This window comes from Falco biarmicus, chromosome 12 (genome assembly GCF_023638135.1).
Source record: "Falco biarmicus isolate bFalBia1 chromosome 12, bFalBia1.pri, whole genome shotgun sequence".
In the NCBI taxonomy this organism is placed as follows: domain Eukaryota; kingdom Metazoa; phylum Chordata; class Aves; order Falconiformes; family Falconidae; genus Falco; species Falco biarmicus.
In genome coordinates this window covers 31,251,386-31,276,171 of record NC_079299.1, presented here as the reverse complement: position 1 = coordinate 31,276,171, position 24,786 = coordinate 31,251,386, and the positions used below count along the sequence as shown (strand labels likewise).

The 24,786-nt window shown below is 43.3% G+C and overlaps 1 protein-coding gene across 10 annotated transcripts in view; it reads left to right on the top strand.

The window, feature by feature from the left end:
* The window catches only part of CCDC85A (coiled-coil domain containing 85A), a 196,177-nt gene that overhangs the window by 65,906 nt on the left and 105,485 nt on the right, over positions 1–24,786 (top strand). For 3 of the 10 annotated variants that reach the window (XR_008824881.1, XR_008824882.1, XR_008824880.1), the window contains exon 3: positions 7–83. The exons of 1 other annotated variant lie outside the window; for it this stretch is intronic. Coding sequence is in view for 3 of the 9 variants with exons in the window: in XM_056357087.1 (XP_056213062.1) it covers positions 7–83; positions 10,646–10,765; positions 17,828–17,917 (287 nt within the window). In the remaining 6 variants the exon portion in view is untranslated. Of the gene's footprint in view, positions 1–6; positions 84–10,645; positions 10,766–17,827; positions 19,843–20,117; positions 20,232–21,369; positions 21,462–24,786 lie in introns of those variants that run through there. 6 more of the 10 variants (XR_008824886.1, XR_008824884.1, XM_056357087.1 and 3 more) reach the window with 5 other exon arrangements.

The window sequence follows — 24,786 nt, the reverse complement described above, 5'->3', positions numbered from 1 at the left end:
TTTTAGAATCAACCTTGTCCTATGTTAGGCAGCTGGAGGCAAGAGTAAGACAGCTGGAGGAGGAAAATCGCATGCTGCCCCAGGTGGGTGACTTCTGTTGGTGGGAACAGTAGCCGGCAGCTAGACAGCAATGTTCGAGTCTTCATGCTTGAGATAAAATCAGTATTGTCATTTGATGTTACTGCATTTGAACACTCAGGCCGATCATTTGGATAAGCAAAGGCACTCACACCTGTTTGTTCATCTTGCTAGTGATTGAGTGGGGTATTTAAGGCTATGACAACACTTTCATTAATATTTCTCATTTGCAGGTGTTGGCACTTTTCTAAAGAAAAAATCACTATAAGCTGCTACTTATAATTAATTAATTAATTAAAGGCTTGAAAATCACAGTGAACTGACCCTTTACGTTCTGTTTTTATTCCAAGAGCTTATTATTAAAATATCAAGTACTTCTTAGAGTTAACCAAAATATTTTGCTATGAAAATGTGGATTTTTAAAGTAATAATACATGAATTATGTTATTTTTAATATTTGAGGAATATATTGGATATGCAAATGCAAGAAAAAAATTAAATTGTATAAGCAAATATGAAGTTAAAGGTTTTCCCAGTATATTTTTAAGAATGGAAAGTTTTGAAGTTCATTAAGAATGAATCAAAGACCCTTGTAATTTTTTATATATACACATACATACCAGTGCATGTTTCTATTATGTGTTGTTAAGTAATCCTTAAAAAATTCATCAAGTCTCCAAATGAATTTGCCCACTGGAAGAAAAAAGAAGTTGCATTTTGTTTAAATCAGACACTAGTTTAAATGAAGACATTGGCCTGAAGAAGAAAAGTGCTTTTCATTGCACTTAGCACTGTTATTTGAATATAAAATCCAAGATAATAGTGAAATGTAGTAAGAAGTAAAATCCACTGGCTCAGATTTATTCATTTGTATGACCTGAGGTTAGCTAGAAGATCTCAGCCCCAGGTTAACAATTTCCTTAAGGCAGATTTTAAGTAAAGTGTGGTGGGTTTTTTAACACCTATAATACGACAATTGGAAGGGCCTATATAGCTCTTGTTTAGCTCTTGACTTGCAAGGTATCTTTGAGCAATTTATGTGACTTCTGTACCCTAATTTTTTGATCTGAAAAAAGACAGCAAGAATGGTTAAATGTCTGTCCTTTAACATGGATACAGTCTTCAACAGGAAAGAGAAGAGGTTGATCTTCAGTGATAAAGAATATTATTTTATTGTCAGGAATGGCATTCAGGGCAAATGTTACAAAACTGCTTGAAAAATACTGTTGTGGTTTGTCTTTGTCTTGGGTCTGGATCAACACTGGGGGATATATTGTGCAGGACATTCTTTGTGGGCAGAATCTTTAGAAGTGACCATATGTTTTTATTTGTCTGGGGTTTGAAGCATTCAGGTGGAGACACATTAAATGTATTACCAGCTCTGGGCAAAGACTGGAACACCCACATTGTGGGCAGTAAGTTTATTGAAAATACCTTCGATGGGTTGCCAAACCCAGAAAATAGTACTTGTGAAAATAGCACCTAAGCCCACAGATGTTGCAAACATAGTTGAAACAAAATATGCTGATTGTGGGGTTTTGAAGGGGAAGAACTAGGTGAGCAAGCCTGCAAACTGCATTTTGTTTTAAGTACACAGGTCAGTTTGTCTTGTGTTTGGTTTTGTTGGCACAAGGATCCGTAGTAGAGTACTGAAAAACCTCGTAATGTCTCTGGATACTTTATTGTAAGAAATAATGAGTGAGGAAGGTTCATGTTTCCTGCCATATCTTACTCACCTTTCCTCCTGATGAAAGTCATTGCTCTGGGGAGAGGAAGGGAATGTGGACACCAAGCTTATTGTGACTTTGCATTCAGTTACCTTGGCATTGCATTTGCACAAGTTCATTTTGAGTGTTTGTTGTTCCTGTAACACCCTGAACACACTGTCAGCGGTGATTAGGCCCCATGGCAAAGACAAGGATGCAGGATGAAAATGCACAAGTTCCTGGCACTGCTTCGATTCCATTGAATGGGAGGAGTGGGAGTTTGTTGGGCGTTAAGCCAAACCAAGTGCTTTTGACAGATCAGCTGAAAATATATTAGGAGCTCCACAACTGATGAAGGTTTTTGGCATGGCTCTTACCCAGTTACAGTGTTGTGCCTTAAAATCTCACCAGTGCTTCAGTAAGAGAGTGCCCTTTCCTTTTTGCATATCGCATCTTTGATGGTGTACTGGAGCACTGGGAGGGTTTGGGAGTTGCAGGACTGCGTTTAGTTTGAGAGAGGTCATGACTTGCACTCGTGAGTGTGACGCCCCTGCTAGGTCTTTACTGAAGAGCCCTTGCCTTGCTTTCTGAGGATTTTTTCCTCTCCTCCTGCCATACTTTTCTTCTTTTTCCTCTTTGCTTTCAACATGCTTTCTTTTTACCCTTTCCTGCTTATGTGTCACTCATGAAAATGCACTGGCACATTTGTTGACACCCTCTTCAGATAAATCGCTCCTTTCATCTATCACTTAGGTGTGGTTCTTTTCCAATCTCTTCTGCTTTGCTTGTCTCTCTCCATACATATTAGTTTTCTTTTCAGAACCCCACAGACCTCTAATGCAAAGGTTTTATTAATATTTAGTGGCAAGAACATTTCCAGAGAAAATGGTTTTAAGTGCTGCCATCAGTGTTCAAATGGAATCTGAGTTTTAGTCCACTCTTCTGTACCAAAGGGCGGCTTTGTCAGGGGAAATGCAGTACTACCACTGAGTCAATATTTTAGTTTGATCAGGTAATAGAAAAGGTATAAAAATGCGCATATTCACTTAAGCCTGTTAATGTCTCTTCCTGTGCTGCAGTTGTTCTGGTGGCAGCTTATAGCATAGTAGAGTGGGTTTAAGAGTTATGAGAAGCCATAGGTGGGTTATAGGTTTGCTGTGTTGGTGAGAGCTGTAATTAGCTGTTCTTTGTTGTTGTTGTTTTCCTTCTCTCAATTAACATGCAACAAGATATGATGTAGACCCTTTCAATTTCTGGCCGCAAATAGGATTTTTGTGCAAGAAAGCAGATACTTTCCAAGATTTATGGTACGCAGCTGAGTCTTCTGTGGAGAATGCCAAACTTGCGCCGGCTGTGCCCGAGACAAGGGGCGTGCAGCTTGTACTAGTTCTTCTCAAACGCGTGTGTAGATAAGGGTGTGTGACAGCAGTGCATAGAGGCCAAAGGATTTGAGTAAGAACATTGCAGTTTTGCTGGATGGATTTCAGGCCAGAGTAGTTCCCCCCTGGCTCTGGGGCAGGAAAATTCTCTACAGCATGTGGGCTTTGGCAATGCCTCCTGCCACCTCAAAGTGTATGTGAAACTCACCATCACTGCAGATTGAGTTTTGCCACTAACGTAAAAAAAACCCAAAATAACATAATAGTATGACCAGTGCTCCAGCCAGACGTGGTGGGTTGACCCTGGCTGGGTGCCAGGTACCCACCAGAGCCACTCCGTTGCTCCCCTTCTCAGCTGGACAGGGGAGAAAAAATATAACAATAGGCTCCTGGGTTGAGATAAAGACAGGGAGAGATCACTCATCAATTACAGTCACAGGCAAAACAGACTCAATGTGGGGAAATTAATTTATTAAGAATCAAATAAGGGTAGGGTAATGACATAAAAAAGCAAAATCTTAAAAACACCTTCCTCCCACCCCTCCCTTCTTCCTAGGCTCAACTTCACTCCAGATTTTCTCTCCCTCCTCCCCTCCAGAGGCGCAGGGGACCTGGAATGGGGGCTGTGGTCAGCTCAGCACACATCTCTGCTGCTCCCGCCTCAGTGGGAGTGCTCCTCGAACTCTGCCCCTGCTCCAGCATGGGGTCGCTCCCACGGGAGACAGACCTCCACTACCTGCTCCACCGCTGGTCCCTCCCACGGGCTGCAGTGCTTCACGAACTGCTGCAGCATGGGTCGCCGGGGGTCCCCAGCCCTGCCAGCAGCCCTGCCCCCGCCCGGGCTCCTCCCCGCGGGGCCACGGGCCCTGCCCGGAGCTGCCCCGGCGCCGCTGCCCGCGGGTCACAGCCCGCTGCGGGCACCCCCTGCCCCGGGGGGGGCCCTGCCCGCGCTGCGGGGGGAGCTGCCCCCCCTGTGAGCTCCGTGGGCTGGGGGCACAGCCCGCCCCGCCGGGGGCTGCTGGAGTATCTCTGCGCCAGCACCTGGAGCCCCTCCTGCCTCCTTCTGCACTGGCCTGGGGGGCTGCAGGGCTGCTGCTCTCACATCGTCTCACTCCTGTCTCCCGCTGCACTTGTGCAGGTCTCCCCCCATCCCCCCTGAACTATGCTATCCCAGAGGGCTGCCACCATCGCTGACAGGCTGGGCCTCGGCCAGCGGCAGGTCGGGCTGGGAGCAGGCCAGCACTGGCTCCATCGGACATGGGGGAAGCTTCTGGCACCTTCTGACAGAAGCCACCCCTGTAGCCCCCCACGACTAAAACCTTGTCACGCAAACCCAATACACCAGTACATCGTTTCTGTGCATGTTGTACTGAAGATACTCAGCAATAATTAAGAAAACATGTAGGGACCAAAAGATAGACTCAGACCCCAGTTACAGCTTCCTGGGTTGTGGAGGTCTTTTATGTCAGTGAGTAACTTCGGACAGCTGAGAACTGGATTGTCCTCCCAGGCTTGATGTGGTGCATAACTTCTATCCACGCCTTTTGCTCAGGGAAGTGAGATCAGGATCTGACATCCTCATGTCAATTAACTGAAGATATCCCTGAATTTTCATAGGGGTAGTATTTCAGGGCTGATAAGCTCAGCTGAAATGCTATAGAAATGCGGACATCTGTCATATAATGACAGTGAATGCGTTTGCAAAAGATGTATTTGGCAAGCCACCCAATTTAAATTGCTTCAGTTCTTATTTGTTTTATGGGAGGAGGGAGCAAGAGGCTGACACAAATTGTCAGACGTTTCCCCCTTCTAATTCTTTATCCTTGTGGTTTAGCTTTACCTTTTAATGAAGGGGAAAGGAAGTATTGCCAGGATGCTGCTTTCTGAGCAAACAAACCGCACGAGTCTGTGGGGCTGGAGGCTGGATGATGGGAGCTGAGCTCCTGGCTTCCACAGCGTGCAGCACCTAAGCCAGAGGCAGGTGTGGTGCAGGGCTGATCTGGAGCCCTTCTGCCCCCTCTCACATGGGCTTTTCTGCCCCTGTTTCCTCATTCTTTCCTTTACAAGTCTTTTGGGCCTTTCCCATCTCTTTTTGTTGTATCTTTCACTTCCACTGTTGCTTCAGGCACTTTTTTGGGGTTTTTGCATCCTTGCTAGCCTCTTGCAGTCCTGGTGTGTTGAAGTGTGAAATGGCAGGCATGACCCTTAGGCACACACTAGTTATTTTTAAGCACTTTCAACGCTTTTCCATTTCCCTCTTTCTTTCCCCTCCCCTTAGATAATCATGTTTTATTTCAACCCATTTCCAAATCTTTCAGAAACCTTTTTGCTGAGATCTGTGTTTTTTATTTTCCCTCTCCATGACGTGGTTTTAGTTATAAATCTAATTAGAAGAAGGGAACTGTTTGATTAATACTTTTTTTTGTCAAATCTGTGTGACTCACAGTTCAATACTGTTTGTCTCCTCCCTTCCCTAGTGTGTAGAAGAACAGGGAATCCTTCAACAAAAATGTGATTAAACCCCGTTGAACAAACCCATGTTACCAAATCATGTTATCAAATATTTGCTGAAGGTAAATCAACAGCATCCACTCGCCTGGTTCTTCCATGTGCTCTCATCCTAGTTTAAATTTATAGGTCATTAATGGAGCGACTTCAGTTTATGACAGCTGAGGTTCTGACCAGAGTCTTTGTCTCAGGGTGACCTAAGCATAGCACTTCCACCTTGGTTGGATGGGCAGCCTGAAAGGCAAGGGCTTATGGGCTTGATGTTAAAAAGATGTAAATTCAACAAAAAACTGGTGTACAAAAAGTTACAGTTCAGAGAGAAGGGCAGAATTTATTTATTTATTTATTTATTTATCTATCTATCTATTTATTTGTTTATTTATTTGTCTATCTATCTATCTGTTTATTTATTTATTTATTCCAGAGTAATTTCCAAAAGTCTGGAGTTACTTTGTACTCAGTATTTTCTAGTAGAGTCCACTGAGTTTTTCACATTTTAAATACTGGTGGTCTTTATGTGCGTAGCCCCCATGATTTGGAGGTGCTACAGCCCAGGACCTTTTTCTCTTAGACATTCATTAGAAAAAGAGGTTTATGAAGGGCCTGCTGAAAATGTTTTTTTCTGAAGGTGTGTAGCCAGCAATGGTTTTGACCACTCAGAAATCTGAGTGTGCTTCACATATGCTATGAGGATATGTGGATTTTGGCAGCAATATGTGGAAGTAGAGGTTTCTGCTGAGGTCTTTGAGAACAGGAATTACAGTGAGTAACTGCAGCATTTTAAAATTGTGTATTTTAATTGACAGGAATGTTCTCTAAAAAAATTGTTGCTGTTTTGTTTAGTGCATTATTAATCCAGCAAAGCAACATACCGTAGTTTATTGCTTTCTGTTTTTTTCTTTCTCCTGCCTGTTTGAAAAAAGCTGACAATCACAGCCTGTGTTTTCTTTGAGCTAACAAGGAAATTGAGGGCTGGGGAAAATCAGAAAAAAGCTTTGAAAATCAGGTAGCGATTGAACTGGTGTGGCAGTTGCCCAGCAGGAAGGATATACTTCCCAGTATACTAATGGCCTCTGGGATAAAAGGCTACTGGAGAATGAGGTCTTAAGCATTTGCTGAGGCAGGTCTCCGACGGTAAGTGAAGAGTGGTGCGCAGTGGACAGGCAAACCATGTTCTCTCAGAACTTTTGCTGAGGTGACTGCAAGAATCCTTAGGCCATAGATGGTCTACGGTTTTTCCTGCTGAGCTCCCGCTGCGTGCTGTGGGAGGTTACAAGCCAGGCAGCACGGGGCATGCTTCCTCTGGAGTGGCTGGCAGATAAACTGCCACTGACTTGAGCTATGCAGTGTGCTTTGCGCTAGAGTGGTTTTCATTTATGACTGTCCTTATCAACAGTATAGATTGAAAAAATGATGTTTTCTACTGGCTCAAGTAGAAAGGCTCATGATCAGTTCTCTTCATCAAAGAATACCCTGTTCTACACAGGGGTCTTTGCTCTGGCCGTGACCAGGGTACAGGTGCAGGGTTTGTCTCTGGTGCTGTGGGAGAATGGCCCAAGCATCCTTAACATTTTGCAGTGTGAGGGAGATGCTAAATTTCCATTCATCTTATTCTTTTGTCATGTGATATTAGGGGGTTCAGACAGATTGCCTGTGCTTTCTATTCACTAGTCGTGTGTTAGCATTAGATATTTTGTAGATTCACTTCCAACAGAAAATGGCTCTGCATATTTAGTGGTTGCACTCTCTTATCTTTGTGGCAAAATGTGCATGGGTTATTAGGTGGGTTTTACCTGTTTCCGACAATGCACTATCTACAGAGGTATAATCCACACAGAGTACGTGTTAGACTCAGAGGAGCCAACATGCAAACTGTGCTGTAGCTTAGGCACAAGGCCTGGGCAGGGGCAGGAGGGAAGGTTGGTAAGGGAGAATGAGTAAAAGAGTAAATTATTTCTCAGATGTTGACGTTGTGCAGCACCGTTTACTCAAAATTCCTCAATATGTTTATAGTTAATACAGATTTTCAGCGCTATGGAGCTACAACTTCATCACTTCTGTCTGATTTGCGTTCCACTTCCACAGCTTTGTTACTGGATAATAAAGGAAAAGATCTGTCCAAAACATGTGGACACATGGGATGCCTGCTTTGAGTGGCTGAACGCAAGTGCTGTGTGTGGAGTTAGAGAAGAGGAGGAAGGGAGCAGGATTTCTCCTCCCCTTCTCAAGGTCCTGCTCAGGATCCAGTTGTAATCTGGGTTGGGCAGTGGCAGAGAAGGGACTCAGTGCGAGAAAACTCAGGTCAGGCTTTGGTGGAAGGTGAAAGATTGCCATGCTCCCCCCTGGCAAGCAGCAGCTGTGATGATGGGGCTGAAAAGCACGCTTTCCTAGTCCCCTAAGGCACCTTGTTTAGACACTGCCACTTTGGCAAAGTGCCTTTTCCTCTTGTTTTGCTTCACAGCCTTGGAAACTTGTAACACAGTCAGTAGCGGCTGAAGTGTCTTCAGGCTCACAGGACTTGCTGACGAACAGGAGACCCGTGTTCAGGCTGGTCCCATCCCCATCATCTGCTGGAATAAGCTTCCTCCAAAGGAGGCAGAGGCTGTACTGCCTCCCTGGAGTGTCCTCACCTGACGTGAGAGGTCCCTGAGGTGGAGTATGGGACTTCAGGGCTGCAAAAAACCTGCCTTATTTTTTAAAAAAAGCTTATGTCTCTTACAAGGACAGAGGGAGGAGGGAGAAGGATGTCCACAGGGGAAATACTAATTTCAATCTCCTACCAACATGCGTTGAGAAAGCTGTCAGCTTAAAGCAGTGTGTTCACAACAAGCTTCTCATTCTCATGAAGGGGGACAGAAATGTGCTGGGTATGGCACAGAAGCAGCTGTGGGGGACAGCTGCCTGGAGGAAGGCCTGAACTCTGACGGTAGTACAATTTGCAGGACTTTCAGATTGTCTCATATTCAGGAGGCTTTACATGTACAATCTGCACTAATTTTCCCAGCTTTTTAATAGCAATATTTATATTTTAACCATTCAAAATCTTTGCTGGCTGTGGAGCCAGTAAAGAAGCAGAATACTTTGACTTACAAAAAACCCCAAAGCTGACTGAGGGAATTCATTCTAAACCAGAATTGCTCTAATCTGCTTTATCACCCCTTTTCCTTCCTCTTTAATTTCCTTTCCCAAAGTGTAGCATAAAGTTTGCCCAGTCACTAACAGATCTATAAATCCTTCCCAAAGAAAAATAAGTCCTCAACCTCCCTCCATGCAGCACAGCAAATTGATAATAGCCATTGCTGCGGAGAATCGTAGGATGACACACTGCGCGCTGCCCTAAGCCTGTGCCGGTGTTGCCAGCCTAGTTATGAGACCCATCAGTGCCCACTTTTACACTGCATCCATTGCTCGGCAGCAGGGTGGCACTGGAAGATGAGTTCGTGTGCCAAATGGAGTTTCACATTCAGATTCACGGTACCTTTTCCATAAGCTTAGTGCTGCATTCTCATTTTTGTTAATTGTTTTTCAGGGTTTTTTTTGGAATATGTGAGGCTCAGTCCTGCAGATGATTGCGGGGATCCAGTCTAACACGTTCAGTAGTTGCAAGGCTTCTTTCTGCGATGTGCCCCTTTGCCACCGCTGTGAGCCATGCAGCGTTGGTTACAAAGGCCTGGGCACATCCTGACGGAGTCATGCAGAGCACGTAAACTTGCTTTGGACTGTGGTACTTTTCAATTAAACGTTTTCAGGCAGACTGGATCTGTGAAGTTCACCTCGTGTCATCTCTGTGCCCTTTCTCTCCCTTACCCACCTTCATCTTTCCTATTGTTTAGATTATAGACATCCCCCAAAAGACTGCAACATGCTATGTGCTTGCCCAGTGGGGCAAATTAGTGCACCTCAGGGCACTGATTGTGATCAGAGGCTCTTTCCACTGTCATTATTTTTCCTTCAGAAATGCATTTCCCACACATTCCAGCAGGAATTACTGCCACCTTTTTTCTTAATCTTTCCTACAGTGTTTCTTACTCTTTAAGAAAGGAACTTGTCATCTTTCAATCTTTGAAATGTTTTCTTTATATTTCTCTTTCTTTCTTAAAAAAAACAAAATTGGGCATGAAGAAAGACAGTAGAGAGCAGGTCAGGTTGAAGGCGCCTCGGGTCTTCTTGGGCCGTCTGTGTCGCTGCAGCTATCACACTGCTGTCCATGAATGCAGCAGGGGTATTTTTAGCACTCCTCAGAAGCAGGCTGCTTGCTCAGGTTACCTCGGCACTGCAGTCGCTCCAGGAGATGCTTTACATCCTTGCAATGTTTGAGGTGACTGAGCTCTAAGAGTTTAGGTAGATTGCATTTGTTTAGCAGTGTCCTGAAGAACCCTTCCAGGTGTTCGCTGGGAGGAAAAAACCCCTGAGATTGTCACTGTTGGGTACACATTGACATCTCGCAGGCAAGCAGGAGGACATGGCCTTGCACCGGAGCAGCTGGAGGCAGAGGAGGAGTGAGCTGGCAGCCTGGAGCTCCCGGCTCCTTCCCTGGTCAGCTGAGGCTGAGCGGGTGTTGCAAACCTTGCAGCGACATTTTAAAATGTGAGTTTTGTTGAAGGAACAACCTGCAGAATTGTTGGGATAAAATTATACATTCTCAAAACCTTCCTCTGGGGTTGAAATCATCTCTCTGAAACTCGCAGCACTTTTTTGAGGCAATGTACATACATAAGAGATTTTATTCTTATGTCCTGATTTTCCAGATAGATACCCTCGAGGGCCAGAGTGTTTGGGTGACACTCAACAGTAGCACTTGAGCTGCCTCACGTGGATCGTGGTTAACTGTGGCACAGAAGGAGGGGGGCTTTGGAGTAAAACATGCCTTCAGTGCTTCTCAGCCTTTTAAAAAAGACCAATAAATAACTGACATCTGTTTTAATTAGTTACCAACCCTTTTCTTTATTAAATAGTTTTTAATTTTTTGCAAAGGATCCCATTAGGATGCCAGGAGGGGCGGAGGGGAGTTACTGCTCTGCAAACGAGCCAGCTAGCGTCAGTGGACATGGCTCAGCCTCTCAGCAGTCTGACTCAGTGGTAAATGCTCTGAAGGTAACGCTCCTCCGGTACAGTCCATGCAAAACATCGTGTCTGTTACTCAACACATGTCGTATTGTCCTGGCAACATCCCTGTGGACACCGCTGGGATGTTACTGTCATGAGCGGGATTGTTTTTCTGTTTGTCACTCATTGCATCTGTGGACTGTGTGTTTCTTGGGGCAGGGATCAGCCCTTATGATGGGGGTGATGCCAGCTGTAGCTGCTCTCCAAATTACTTACATCTGCACAGTTTTTCTTTCGAAGCTGAAAAGTGGTGTTTTTCTGAACAAGGAAGTCTTTCTACTTTATCTAGGTTGCGTATTTGTTCTTCAGTGGAATATAATGGATTCCTGTAACCCATGCAGAGAGAAATACTTTCATGCAAAGATAAAACCAATGCACATGGTATATTTGTAATAAAAATAGCAGAACTTTGGGCTGAAGACTCATGCATCATGATCCCAAGGTCACTGTTGAAACTGAGAGCAGATGTGGTTTACTCTGAAGTCAGGGTTGGATTGCAAAGACCTGTGTTGCATTGATAAACAGCAATTGACACAGCAATCAGAGGGGCAAGTTTGCAAGTTCTTACCTATGTCATCAGCGAAACCCTTGCAATTAATGAAACTTAGAAAGCTGTTGCAAGATGCAATGGTTTATCAGGTGATCTGAATCAACAAGTGGCAGAGTTTACTGTCCCACTGCAGCATGGGCGTCAGTTGTGTCCGTGCTCCTCTGGGGAGGATTAAGAACTGATGCTGAGCTGAGCAGAGAGCAGGGACTCTCTATTCCTGTCTCCTAGTGCTGGCTCCGACATGATTGTTTTCTGGTGCTTTGTGCACATCTCACCTGTACTTCACTCATTAGCTAAACTGCTTTAATATTAATTCGTTTTAGTGGGTATTATTCCCCACCGATACAGATGTTGCAGGGACGTGCTGGTTACTTGGAGGGTATGGGTTTGCACTCATTCAGAGAGCTGCAAGGGAATTTTGTAGACATTTGCTCTGTTTTGGAGCTTTGTGGCGATGCACGGTGCACAGTAAGAGCTCAGTCGTGCTGTAGACTTGCCTAGACATCTGAGTTTATGCACAGGGTGATTATCTTCCACATGGCTGGGTGACATTGACTTCTCCTCCATGAAGCCTGAGGAAATAGGTTTATGCAAGTGAACTGTGCACAAATTACAGCAATCAGATCCCTTCCTGTAACATAACTGGGCGCAGGGATTCACTGCAGCCACCTCGCCTGTTTTACTGGCATCAGAAGGGGGCAAGTAGCAGCGGAGTGCTTGAGCCCCTCTCCCCATGCACACAATTGCAGGTCCCCTCTGTACCGGCCCCCCCGACCACATCCCCCTCGGCAGCGCTCTGGAGTGCGCTGGTCTCGCCCTCGTGCAGGAGAGGCGCGATGAACCACCATTCCCCGCTGTGGAGGAGTGCTCGCAGTCCTGTCTGCACCTTCCCATATATTTCACCTGCTGTTGCCTAGAAAATAAAGCTATGCCAGGTAATTTTGTCAAGAGATCATGCATAATTATCAAAAAAAGCCTTTTGTAGTTCTCTTAAAATACCCATTGGGAAAGACATTTCCCTGAAAGGACATTTAACAACACGCTTTTGACAACCTGTGATAGTTGGTTGCAGTAAGTGAAATATTTGAACAACAGCTGATATCTTGGTAGCTGAAATGGATTGATAAGAAATTCACAGAATTTAGTTCAATATGATGTGAAAGCTCAGCTTTTGGTTTGCTAGGAGGTATTGCAGCAGGCAGAAATAGATAAAAATGATACTGTTATATTCAGAATGGAAGTGAGCTGTCAGCTAAAGAGAGACTTCCCCATTCCCAGCCGGGCAGGAGACCCTGCTGTTTCCCCTGGTGAAGCGTATGGGTTTGATCCTGCCTTTCTGGGGAATGCAGAGCTCCCACTTGCATCACTTGTCAGAATCAGATGCAGGAGGAAGAACAAGCCGACGTCAGGAGCCTGCTTTTCTTTACAAATTTGGCAATTTGGAATTCCTGCAAAACAGGAATAGTCTTTGTTACAAAACCTCATTGTTAGTGCAATCCCCTTCTGCACAGCAAGGAATCTAAACAGCAGGAATGTATTTTAAAGGGACAGATCCATAAGAAAACAGAGGGAGGTTACTGCTAGTTTTGTTCCTGAGTGATGAGGAGATGTTCAAAAAAATATATTGCCTGTGAATCTCCTACTGGGAGGCAGCGGTGAAAGAGAGAGGAGAGCTTTGCCATGCAGCTGGTCTGGGAAGGGCTCTTCCATGATCTGATCCATCGCGCAGGGTGGCTGAAGGAAGAAATTGCTGTGTGTGTGCGCCCCTGCCTGGGCCTTGGCCATCTTCCCCACCCTGCCCGTGGTTATGGGATTATTCCCTAGTGCAACTGGTATCAGTGGGGATATATAAGTAGTTATTCCATATGGCAGGGTGCTTTTGTTTCTTTTTGTAAGTTGTGTATGGCCAAACTTCATGCTTGTGCGTGGAGATGTGCATATTCCACATAGGTTTGCTTTGCAGACCAGGGTTTATGGAATGACGGTGGTTTCTTAGTCTGACTGCCTGAATGACCAAGGACACAAGCTTACTGGTGAACCTTGCGTTGGGTTTTCCTATCCTGAGTTCAGCGTCTCCTACTGGAAACTCCACTATGCCGTCTGCAAATTGAATTGAGGTATATTTAATGGAAGACAAGGTCTGAGGTTAAGTATAGGAGTTGCTGCAGAAAAGTAAGCGTTCTGTGGTACCCAGGAGGTCAGGCAAGAAGATTTAATGATCCCTTCTGCCCTGAAATCCAGAGCACTGTAATCAGTCTAATTATCTTTAAAAGCAATTGGTCAGTTATATATGTATATGTATATACTACTTCCACACTCAGGAAGGACCTAGGAAAGCTTAAATATACTACTGCTTGTATTAGTGGCAGGAAAACAAATTTGTAAAGGAAAACTTCCTTTTTTAAAAAAAAAAACAACAACATACGTTTGTCTTGGAAGCTCAGGAAAATATAAATTAGCAGTCTGTTAAAGACTCTTTAAGACTCTTACCACTACCTTTAATGAGACAGAAAAAGCTGTGGCTGGAGAAATGTGCAGTATAAGTTTGAGGTGTTTAACTTGATATTCCATGTTGAGCTGGAAACACCTGAAGATGCAAAGTATCTTTTTGTTTAAGTGCTGACAACATGCCTTTGAAAATATTATATGGAAATTAAGTCTATTACTGGTTTTGTAATGTAATTACTGTTTTATTAGGAACAGTTTAATTTTAACATGTTGGTTAGTATTGATCGGAAAAATCTATGTGTGATAATATATCTGGGATAAAGTACTATATGACTCAGCTGACCTGAATTCAAACTTCAGAAGAATAAAATTTAGCAAGTACGATGAAGTCTGGCAGCCTCAGTTTCCCCATCTGAACAATGGCACCTATGTAATTTCCTGCCTACACTATTCTGTTGGAATTTATGGCTAAAAAAGCAGTTTCTAACTAATACATATTTAATAGTAATCCATAAGACTTCTCGTGATGTAAGTAATGCCACTTCTAAAATGCTAATATACTAAATTTGACATTATCAATTCATTTTTGTAAATCCCAAATATATACTTTTATTCTGCCTTGTCTCTTTGTTCCCTAGCCATTCAAAGCTCTGCTGCTGGCACTGAAATGCTACCTTTTCTTCTGACTTTCATAATCTATGTCTGGTTTGACTATTGATGTGTTATTATACTTTCAAAATACTTGGCATTTTCCTTTCTGGTTTTACTTTTTTTGCATTCATCTAGCCCATATTAAGAGTAGAGTGGATTTGTGATGAATTGATTATAATGTTTCTTTTCTTTTGCATTCTCATTGCAGTTCCTTCCAGTTTGTAGCTCACTCTTGCTGCAGCTTTGTGCACTGTGGGTGTTTTACGTGAAACGTTTGCCATGGCATCGTTTTGCCTTTGAAAACAGTGGAATGATGACAAGTTTCATTTTGGGCTCTATAATTTTGGTGCATAGTCTTGATTGGTACCAAAATGCAATTTGGATGTATAATTCATGTTGTAGGAATTTTATGGTGTTGTATGATGATGTTGATGTTTTATTAAGATAATGGATGTGGGAATTTGCTCCTCAGAATGTGCATATGGTATTGGTAACCACCTCATCAACAGCATATTTGGAATGGTTTTGCTTTGTATTTATATACTTGCATTGTCTTAGGAGAACATAGCAATATGTAGCAGCAGGTTTAGAGGTAGTTAATCATGTATTAGTGGGCACAGAGGTAATTTCAAAGCACAGGAATGTTTGGATTAAGCCTGAAGGGGTGTTCATTATTTTCCTCAGGCCTACCGGTAAGTTTTGTTCACAGGGCTGCAGCAAGCTCACCTGGGCTGGCAGCCAAAGGGGAGCTGGGATATGCCATATGGGGTTGGTGGGAAGCTGGGCAAGAGGGGTCAGGGAGCCTGGAGATCTCCGTGAGTATTTTGTGCTGCACATGAAGTACCATGGGCCTGGAACACCACCACAGCTGGCAGTGATGTGGCTGCTCTCTGCAGTTAGGGTGCAGGTTTCCGTCTGGCTTCCAGGAGAAGATTTCTCCAGCCTTTCACTCTGGTGTGTTGGAAGTAAACTAGAAATGAATTGCCAAGATTGTATCATGAACATCATACCTGTCCTTTATTTAGTCAAGCTTTCTGCTGAAATTCTGATTGACATTTTTGGTACTGAGCTTTCTACTCTGTCACAGCTGATTAAAACACATTCAGGAATGCTTAAGTATTCCATTTTCTTTTGAGTGCTTGTAAATGCAAAGGAATTCCTTTAGTGCTGTTTGTGACAAGTCAGTGTTGAACTAGTGAATTGAGAAGAAAAAAACGCTATGTGCAAAACCAAAATGCATATACAATGCAGAAGGCCAAATATCTATGTGCAGCGAAGGCAGCAGTATGTACAGTTACCATGAGCGTGCAATGAACTGTACATATGACAGCACAAAAGGAGAGTCTGGTGATAAATCTGCAGAAGTTTATCCTGTATCATTCTGTGTTTCTGAAAAGGAGCCAAATAAAACTACTGTGATGCCTTTGAGGTCCAGGTGTCTGTTGCACTGTATGCACAAGCAAAAGTGGTTGCTGATAAAGATTTCTCCATTTCCACCCATAAAAATGGCATGAGTATTCCTTTTTGACCCCACCTTGTCAATTCTGCTTAAGATGTCAGCTTTTTCTTGTGTGCGTTTGAACCTTCCTGGCAATCAGGGGTCATTTGTTCAGCTGGAAATAAAGGACTTCTGCAAGTGTCACCTTTTAGTTTATTATTGTGTCAACACTAGCTGCTTAGTAAATATTGTCTAATGTTTATTGACCAGAAAAAATGTTGAAAGGCATATGTAGGTACAATGTGCCTTCTCACGAAAGCTATCCTAGACACCCCTTTTTCTGATAATATTAAATTAGGAAAATCAGTGACCAAACATTGGAAAGAAACACCTGTCTCGTCATACCCAGCCCTCTGCCATTTCCCATGGCTCTGCCGTGGACAGCCGATTCAGAAGGTTTCACTGAAACCCCATTTTTCATGCTTGCACTGTGGCACAGTGTTTCACAATACAGCAAACATAACTAAAAGACATTAATATTTTTATCATGATAACCTCTGACTTCAGGCAGCAAGATTCTGGTCATATGGGAAGTTTGCAGGGTTTAGGTTATGCCCAGCCATTAGCATTAAAGACAGTTTCCTTTTAAGGACTTTAATTTTCTTGGCCCTGTGTTGTAGTCTTACTACTTCCAATCTGGGAGTATTTCTGTTTTTTGTGCTTGGACTCAGGTTTTCTTCAGCAAAGGCTCAGAGGAACGGGGTTATATTCCCACCTCTTGCACAGAACCTCGGGGTCGTTCTGCCTTTGCTCATCAGCTGTAGGAACTGTCTTTTCAGGAGGTTGACTTCCCAGGGTCCGGCTGCTTTGTGTCTGTTCGGTTTGAGCTAATGCAGTCTCTGTTCACACAGCCTGGGCGCTGCTAAAATACAAATAATAAATAACGACAATGGAAAACAGTTGTTGCCTTTCTTGACAGTCATATTGCTATGGGTTCAGAGATTAATGAGTGATTTAGTTAGCAGCAGTTATACTTCAGCTGGTTGCTAGTTGGTTATCATTAAACTTATTAAAGAAATAATCTTAAATTGCAATACACAGTATGTTGATAATCACCACCCTTGTTCCTGGTGGTTCCTGGAAGAGACGCCTGGTGGTACAACACAAGCTACTACTGAGTCTCCTGCTTGTAATGGGTCAATCTTTTTATAAATCATTATAAAATACTTTCCCAATTGTTTTGGGGTATAACTTCTCTGTATTTTTAATTCCATAATTGTAACATGGATATTATGCAGTCATGAATGGGAGTAGATGGTTGAATATGAGGAAGGAAACCTTTATAATGTATGGAGCACGCTGAGAAAAAAAATTGCTAACCTCTGCTAAATTGTCGATTTTGCTGTGGTTCAACAAAATACACAAGCATGTATAGAACAATGACTACGTGCACAATTCCTCTAATCTCAAGGAAGAAAAAAATGAAATAAATAAATACTTCTAATGCCTTGTTTGATTTTAAGAGAGCAAGTAAATTCTCTGAAAAAGAGGACTGCTCTGTGCGTTTTGAACTGGAAACGTTTAGGCTCCTCTGAGCTGAGCTTTGTGCTTCTGCATTGTGTTCTTCAAGAGGTGTGGTTTGGGAAGTAGTTGAACAAAGTTTCAGTTGAGGCCTTTAAATGCCCTCAGTCTTGTATCTGATGCATATTATCTCCTGATGATGCACGTGCTAGTTCATTTGTCTCTGTTTTTAATCATTTTTACCTAGAAGCATGTGCTTTCTGTGTTCAGGAGTGTTGTATCCCATGAGAAATGTTCTTTCCTCTTGTGTGTACCTCCCCTCTGTCCTTACCGTACTGCATGGTCTGTGTAATGAAGATGTGGCGTTCCCAGATGCATGTCTATGTGAACGCCAGTACATCTTAACTGGTGATAATGAGATCGCTTTCCGTCCTCCCTTTAGGTTGTGTGGAGGAAACTTGGAGATGCTGCAGGGTCGTGCCCTGGCATTAGACAACATTTGTCAGGAAATCAGTATAAAGGACCTATGTAAAAGGCCCGGAGAAAGTCCTTTCTGAAGAGAAAGAGTTTGAACTGCTGATGAGAGAGAAAGAACTGACTACGTCCACAGTGACTTCCCAGCTGACGACAGGGTGTCTGTATGCACTACAAGAGACTTCACTGGAAACTAGTAGAGGTTCTGCACAGAGGTCTTTCAGAGGAGCCGTGCCGTCAGTGTCTCCTCAATACTGCTGTTTCAGTATACTGGCTAGTGAAACGCTGCCGCCACATCGTCACTTCAACACGCCACATTTAGAAGCACTGAGGTATTTCCATCCTAACTAAAAGATAATCGGGATTCTGCAGGAGTTAAATGAAATAAGTTTTATTTTGGTTAGTTACAGTGAACCTCTAGTAAGTTTGAACGAATTTTCCACTGGATTTAACAGAGGTTTTTCACCAGACTGGAGAGACATTGATAAACTGTGCCTTTTGTCTCCGCAGTTTTGAGAAAGTCACTTCTTAGTAACTCACACTTCAGTCTATAAAGTATCAGTTAATGGTGCTTAGGCAATTTCCAGGTGATTTTTTTGCTTTCGTAGAATACCTGCCTTTGGAGGTGCTAAAGACCATAAAGTCTCCTAACCAGCCAGTAGTGTAGCATAACTACAGTACTTGTAGTGAAACACAATTTCTTTCTAAATGAAAGTAAAGATAGCTTTCTTTTCGATTCACTTTGATGCACATCTTCTGAAGACGTGTATGATGCTTGCAGCCCTTTAATGAGCAGAATACTTAGGTATCACTGTTACAGGTCTCAAATCAGAATTTCCATCAGAGGGGGTTTTTTTTGGAAAGCATTTTCCAATTGTCAGGATGCTAATTTCTACTGTTTAATTTAGAGACATGCTGGTTTATTTAACAAGAGTCTATAAGGATCTAAGAGATTGCACTGCATTATAAAAAAGCTTTTCTTGCCACTGTAGCATTCTTTCAAAGAAAAAGGTTTTATTATACTTGGAGCATGTCATTCATTATTATGAGTCAGAAAGCTCTTGTTCAGATTGCCAGAGATTTGACCAGACGGCGCCCTAGATGTGCTTAGTTTATTTTTATCTATGTGTATGATACTAGTTGTGTGTATTGAATTGCAATGATAGGTATTTTGTGTAGATCTAAAACAGCTGTGTATATCTAAAACTATCTAAGATAGTTTCATGTATGAATGTGCAACAGGCTTGTGACTGAATGCTGTTGCTTAACTTTTTACCATAGCTGAGCATCAAAAAGACTAATAAAAATTAAAAAGAAAAAAAAAAATAGGAATGCAACAATTCCTGGGTTTCTGGTTTGTCCTTGGTTATTAAGATTTGAGCCAAAGTCGGAACCTCTGTTTTCTCTGAGCTTGCAACATGCTGTATTTGTGGGCTATTTGCAGTGGAATGCATAAGAGTATGATGTAAATCTGCTGTCTCCAGAAAAAGCGTGTTAATTTTCAGCAGTAATTATATTGGTTTCTGTTGTTGTTTTTACTTGGTACCATTTGATGTGAGGCCTCTGATCCAGCATTGCTTTCTCGGGCAAAACTCCTGTTCACTCTGCCTCGAGTTGGAAATGCAGAATCCAGCCTTCCATTTTGAAACATTGTACTCTTGCGTAATTTCTTATATATAACCCAGCCCAAACAGTTGTCTGTTATCTTTACATGTTGTTTTCTCCCGTACATATTGTTTGCATAGTTAAACTTCAATTGTTGTATTCCTATATATCTATATGTATGTATGAAAAAATGTAAAACATGTACTTGTGCCTGCCGTATGTATGTGCAGGGGCTAGTTTGAGGGACACTGGTCTTTTGACACTACACTTGTGTAAATTTTGATACTGTATTAAAACTATTTTTTTACAGTTCTGCATATGATTGGATATCAAGTATCTGTGTTCATCTTAGCAATGGTAATAAATTATAGAATCTCACTGTTGTTTGCTCTCTTTTAATGACGGAAGCCACGAGGTGCTTGGGCTCACATGCAGTTTGCTTTGAAGGAGCTGTGTTAAAATGTTTCCTGTTTGCTTGAGAAATTAGCTGCATGTTGTGGATTTCTGCTAGTTATCTCCTGCTGTGTTAAAAAATAACAGATGCATGAACTCACTTCTATCTTTCATGCTAAATGAAGTAGCTACTGTGTATGTGTTGTAGGTAGTCTGCTCCAGCTTGCCACCAGCTGCGTGCCCCAGGTGCGATGTGTTAGCTCACCAGCTGTGCTGCACGGGCAGCCAGCACCGCTTCCTTCCTGCTTCTCACACGGGGCAGCTTTGAGGGGAGGACGGGGTGATATGGCGCTCCTGCGAGCGGCTTTGCTCAGGTAAGAGATACAGGCGCGTCTGGGGTACTGGGGGAGGCTGGCTGTGTCCTGTTGTGTGTTGGTGGCCTCTGGTGCCTACTGCATCTGTGCCCCGGGGCTGGGCTCCCTCATCCCACCACGGGTTGCCTGTGTCGGGGGAAGGTGCGGTGAAAAGGGCTGCTTGTTACTGCTTGTGCCAGCGAGCAGAGAATTTGCACTACATTTTCAGGGAAAATAAGACTTATTACAATCAATATCTTGAAGCTGAAGCTAATAAATCCAGTGGGGGTTCCTAAAAGTACAGCTTACTAAGAGGAGAAAGTGTGCAGTGTGTGGAGAAGAGGTCAGTGCTCTTGAGAGGTCCTGTAGCCTGCTGATATGTCTCTATACTAATGAATAAAAATTGCTGTAGTAGTTACAGGCCTTCATCTTGTCTGTCTTGCTCTCTGCCCACATGGTTAGGTGTTTTTCAGTGAAACGTAATTGTGCCAAGCCTCGTGGACTCCTCATTCAGTTGTTTTTAGCATAGTTCTGGTTCAGTCAAAAAATTTCACATGTTGTTACGGGGCCATTCCTAGCTTCTAAGCTGAGCATGAATGAGCTATAAAATTCACTGTGTGAGTGAATTTTAAATAGCCGTTGCGCAGTATATGTAGTCAGTGGATTTTACATTCTGGAGTGGAGAAGATTGCTTTGCTGAGGGGTTAGAAGGTAAAGAATGGCAGTTTGTTTTTCAGCAAGAGAATGGTTTCAGTAGATCCCGTTTCCTCAAAGGTTGCTGTGGATGGAGATGTTTATGAATGTGGTGGCATGAAGCCACTGTGCTTTGAGCCCAGCCAGCCCAAACTGCTTCTGTGGTGTGGGGATGGCTCCCAGCCCAACGCTCCTTCGTGCCGCCCAAACACCAAATGACCCACAAGCTTTCTGTGTTGCTGTCAGGTACCTCCACAGTGAACACCACCCCTCTTGCCAGGGCACTGGTTAATTCTTTATATGTTTTTGAAATAAGTCACAGGGTGGTGTGAGTTCTTCATACTGACCTCACCAGCAGAGGGAAAAGTCTTTATGAGACTGTCCTTTGAGTTCCTGCAGAATGGACTGGCAAATACCAGTATATAATGCCAAGACCTCCTTATATCTCCACGCTTGTGTCTTCCAGGCTCGGGTGAACCATGTACACAGGGATCCCAACCACAAACATACCCAAGCCAGCAAGTAGCTCTGCGACTCTGGTCATTCCAAAACCCGAAGGTAGGAACAGCTGACTTAATAGCAGTTCTGCCTGGATTTAATAAAGAGAGGTTTTTCATAGTTTTGCCAACTAGTGAACAGGCACTTGCTGGGCTGCCTCGTGGTTTTGGTACTTCATAGCACATGCAGTCAGGCCTAGAAGTGAATCACAAGATGGTGTTTGCCAGAGTTGGGAACTCGCATCTGATACATGCAGCATTGGAAGCAAGAGGGAGGGAGAAACTGTAAAAGGAGGAAAGAGCAAATTATCTTCTTGCTAGTAATGATTCTTCTGGGGTTTGGTTCCTGTGGGTTTTTTTTCTGGTTGTGGTTTTTTTGTTCGTGATTTTTTTGTTGGTGGTTGATTTTTTATTTTTTTTTTTTAAAGAACCTCTCCCCACCTCCTTGATGACTCCAGACTCTTCATGGGGTTTTACTTCACAAAAAGATCAGAGAGGAGAGGAAGGCTTAGTAAGACTACATGGGATGCTCCTGGGCACTCCTCCTGAGTTTGGTGGAGAGTCAGGTAGCCCAGAAACGGTAAAGCAAATGAGAATAAAGTTTTAAATAATCTTACATAAATAAAAATACTGTCACATTTTAAAAACTTAAGAGATAACATGGGCCAGACTCATAAACCTTACTTGAGTCTGTCTTAACTGAGAAAGCTCAGACACCTCCGTGGCAGTAATTAGAAAACTGAGAAATATTCACTGGGGATGAGGAAAAATAAATAAAACCATAGCATCTTCTGATCTTGATATGTCTGTGCTGGAACCAGACTGGGTAGCTCCAGTCTTGTCCAAGTGTGAGTGGTGGTTCTTACGCTACCGGCTGGTGGGGGAGGACCCCAGGGACTTCATTACATGCTTCTGTCTGGAATGGCTTCCTACACACCTCATTCAGAAACAAGTGCCAAAATAATAATAATGAATTATTTAATATGGTTTTTTGAACATGATAATTATTCTCCACTTGAATTTTGTTATAATTATCTCTTCAGTGGCTCTGAAGTCTGACGTTTCTTTGGGGAGGGTTTCCTCAGTACTGTGAATAGGTTGAAGTAAATGTAAATAAATCATTTTTTTAAAGCTTTAAGATGAAAAAGTAAAGGAAAAAATAACTGGGAACCCATTCCCAGACTCTGGAAAGGAAGAGGACAAAGCTAAGGGAGATGGGGACCCGTCTTGCTAGGGTCCAGGCTGCAGGTGAATCTCTGCTGTGTTCTGGCGACTAATGCTACAACGCATTTGCTACGCAGCACACCTGTGTGTGTGGCAATCCTAGAGGCCTGTGAGAAATAAGGAAATAAGGTGGTCTAACATTTTCACATGTGACTCTTTTAAGTGTTGCTCTTGATGAATGCCAGGTGACAGGGTTGGCCCATGAGCAGTAGTGTTCCCTGGGCCTGAGCACCTCAGCTGTAGAGTGTAGAGTTTGTTTGTGGTATGGTTTTTTTCCAAGAAGCTTTGAAAGACCCTAGTGACACAAGGAACAAGGCTCAGGTGAGTGTGCTAAGCCCTGTTTAACCACAGAATCACTCTTGGCTTAAGTGTAAAGGTCGGAGAGTGAAAGGGAAACGCTGTCCTGGGTTTTGAGGTGGCCTTTCAAGCTAGGATTTGGTTTGTTGTCAGAGTGGCGGGAATTGGCCTGAACATCAGTCTCTGGTGTGGGGCTTTCAAGCTGCTCTGTTTTCACAGGTGTTAGACTTCATAAGAGAGGAAATACACAATCTAAAAATACATTATTTTTCTCCCCCTGCTGAAGGGGAAGTGTTCACAGGCTGCTCCATGTGCCCATTTAGAAAACCCCAGGGCACCCCAGAGCCCACCCTACACAACCTTGAAAATCCCAGGAAAAGTATGCCATGAAACACGGAAATGTTTCCATGGGAACTGTTCCTCTATACCTGCTAATAAAATGAACCTATAACACAAATGATAACAGGTCCCAGTTTCTGCACCAAACTACAAACAGTAAATGCTACAAAGGGAACTGGTAAAGAGCAGAAGTGTAAATCAACAAAACTGTTAAATTAGGTATGTGCGTGCCTCTCCACAAAAAAACACAAGCCCTTGGGTGGTGGTGGGGGGGGAGGAGATCATTTTAATTATAGCACATCTAGCCAGCATAAACCCCATGGATTGTGTGAAATCAGGTTTGTTCTTCTGATACACAGCAGGACACCCTGTGGCAGATCAAATGCATTCGGGGAGGCTGTCTTGCTAATTGCGGCTCCTAGCTGAGCCCAAAGCAAACTATTTAGACAAAGAAGAGAATTCACTTTTTATTTAGTATTAATTATGAAATAGCATGTCTGGATGGGCTTCACAATAACACTACATTTCCTGGGGAAGAAAAAATGTCGTAATCCTGTGAAATAATTGGAGAATTAACTCCTTGCTTCAGGCTGGAACCTGAACATGTGCTTACAATTAAGTGCAAGATGAATGATGTCGTGTGTTCTCACCTTACACTGATGTTAAAGCAATGCATTCTTTCACACTTCCTCTCAGTATTTATTTTTCAAGCCTGTTGTTATGTCCATTTTGCAGCATCCCTTTGGCTTCTCACAAAAGGTTCTGGAATCTTGCACTGGGTATTTTGGGCTTGGATGCGTCACTTGGGCACTCTGGCTTTGTGCTGCCAACAGCCTACCAAATGTTGACTGGAGGTTTTACTTTCCTCCTATGCTTTTTTTCTGCAGCATGTGAGTGGTGTCTCAGAACAGCTTAGCTGAACATTAGCATTTGTAGCCATGGACAAATAAAACCAAGGCAGCAGGGAAGAAGTTGTGGTACTGAATGCCAGAAGCGAGTTATTCTCAGCCGTGGTTAACCACCCTGCACTCGGGCAGCAGGACCGGAGTCATTGCTGTTCAGGGCAGGTGGTCGCATGGCTGAATAGAGAAGGGAAGTGATGGTGAACTTGTGTGCAGCCAAGTTTGTAGGAAGTGGATGAAAAGACAGAGGAGGAGTTGGCTGGGGTTAAAGGGTGTTTCTTACTGTTTTGTAACAGGTCCTAGTGATTGCTCTGGTTTAGCTTTCTTTTACTGAAGCTTTGATTATGCATAACTGCAAAAACTTCTTCTTGGAGGCCTTCTGCTCTGGGTGGTGCCATCTAGAAAGACAAATCTTCCACAGCATGGGAAGAAATCGTCTCTCCGAGGGAACAAGATACCACAAATAGCACAAGGACCTCTGAATTGCAAGCTTTGTGGTTCAGTTTATGTGTTGCTGAACCACGATCCCCTCTGCCCTTGCTTAGCTGCCTCCTGGCACCGCCATCCGTCAGCTCCTGCAGAAATGTTAGTCTGTTGGTGCGACAGTGCCAGGGCACCACACTG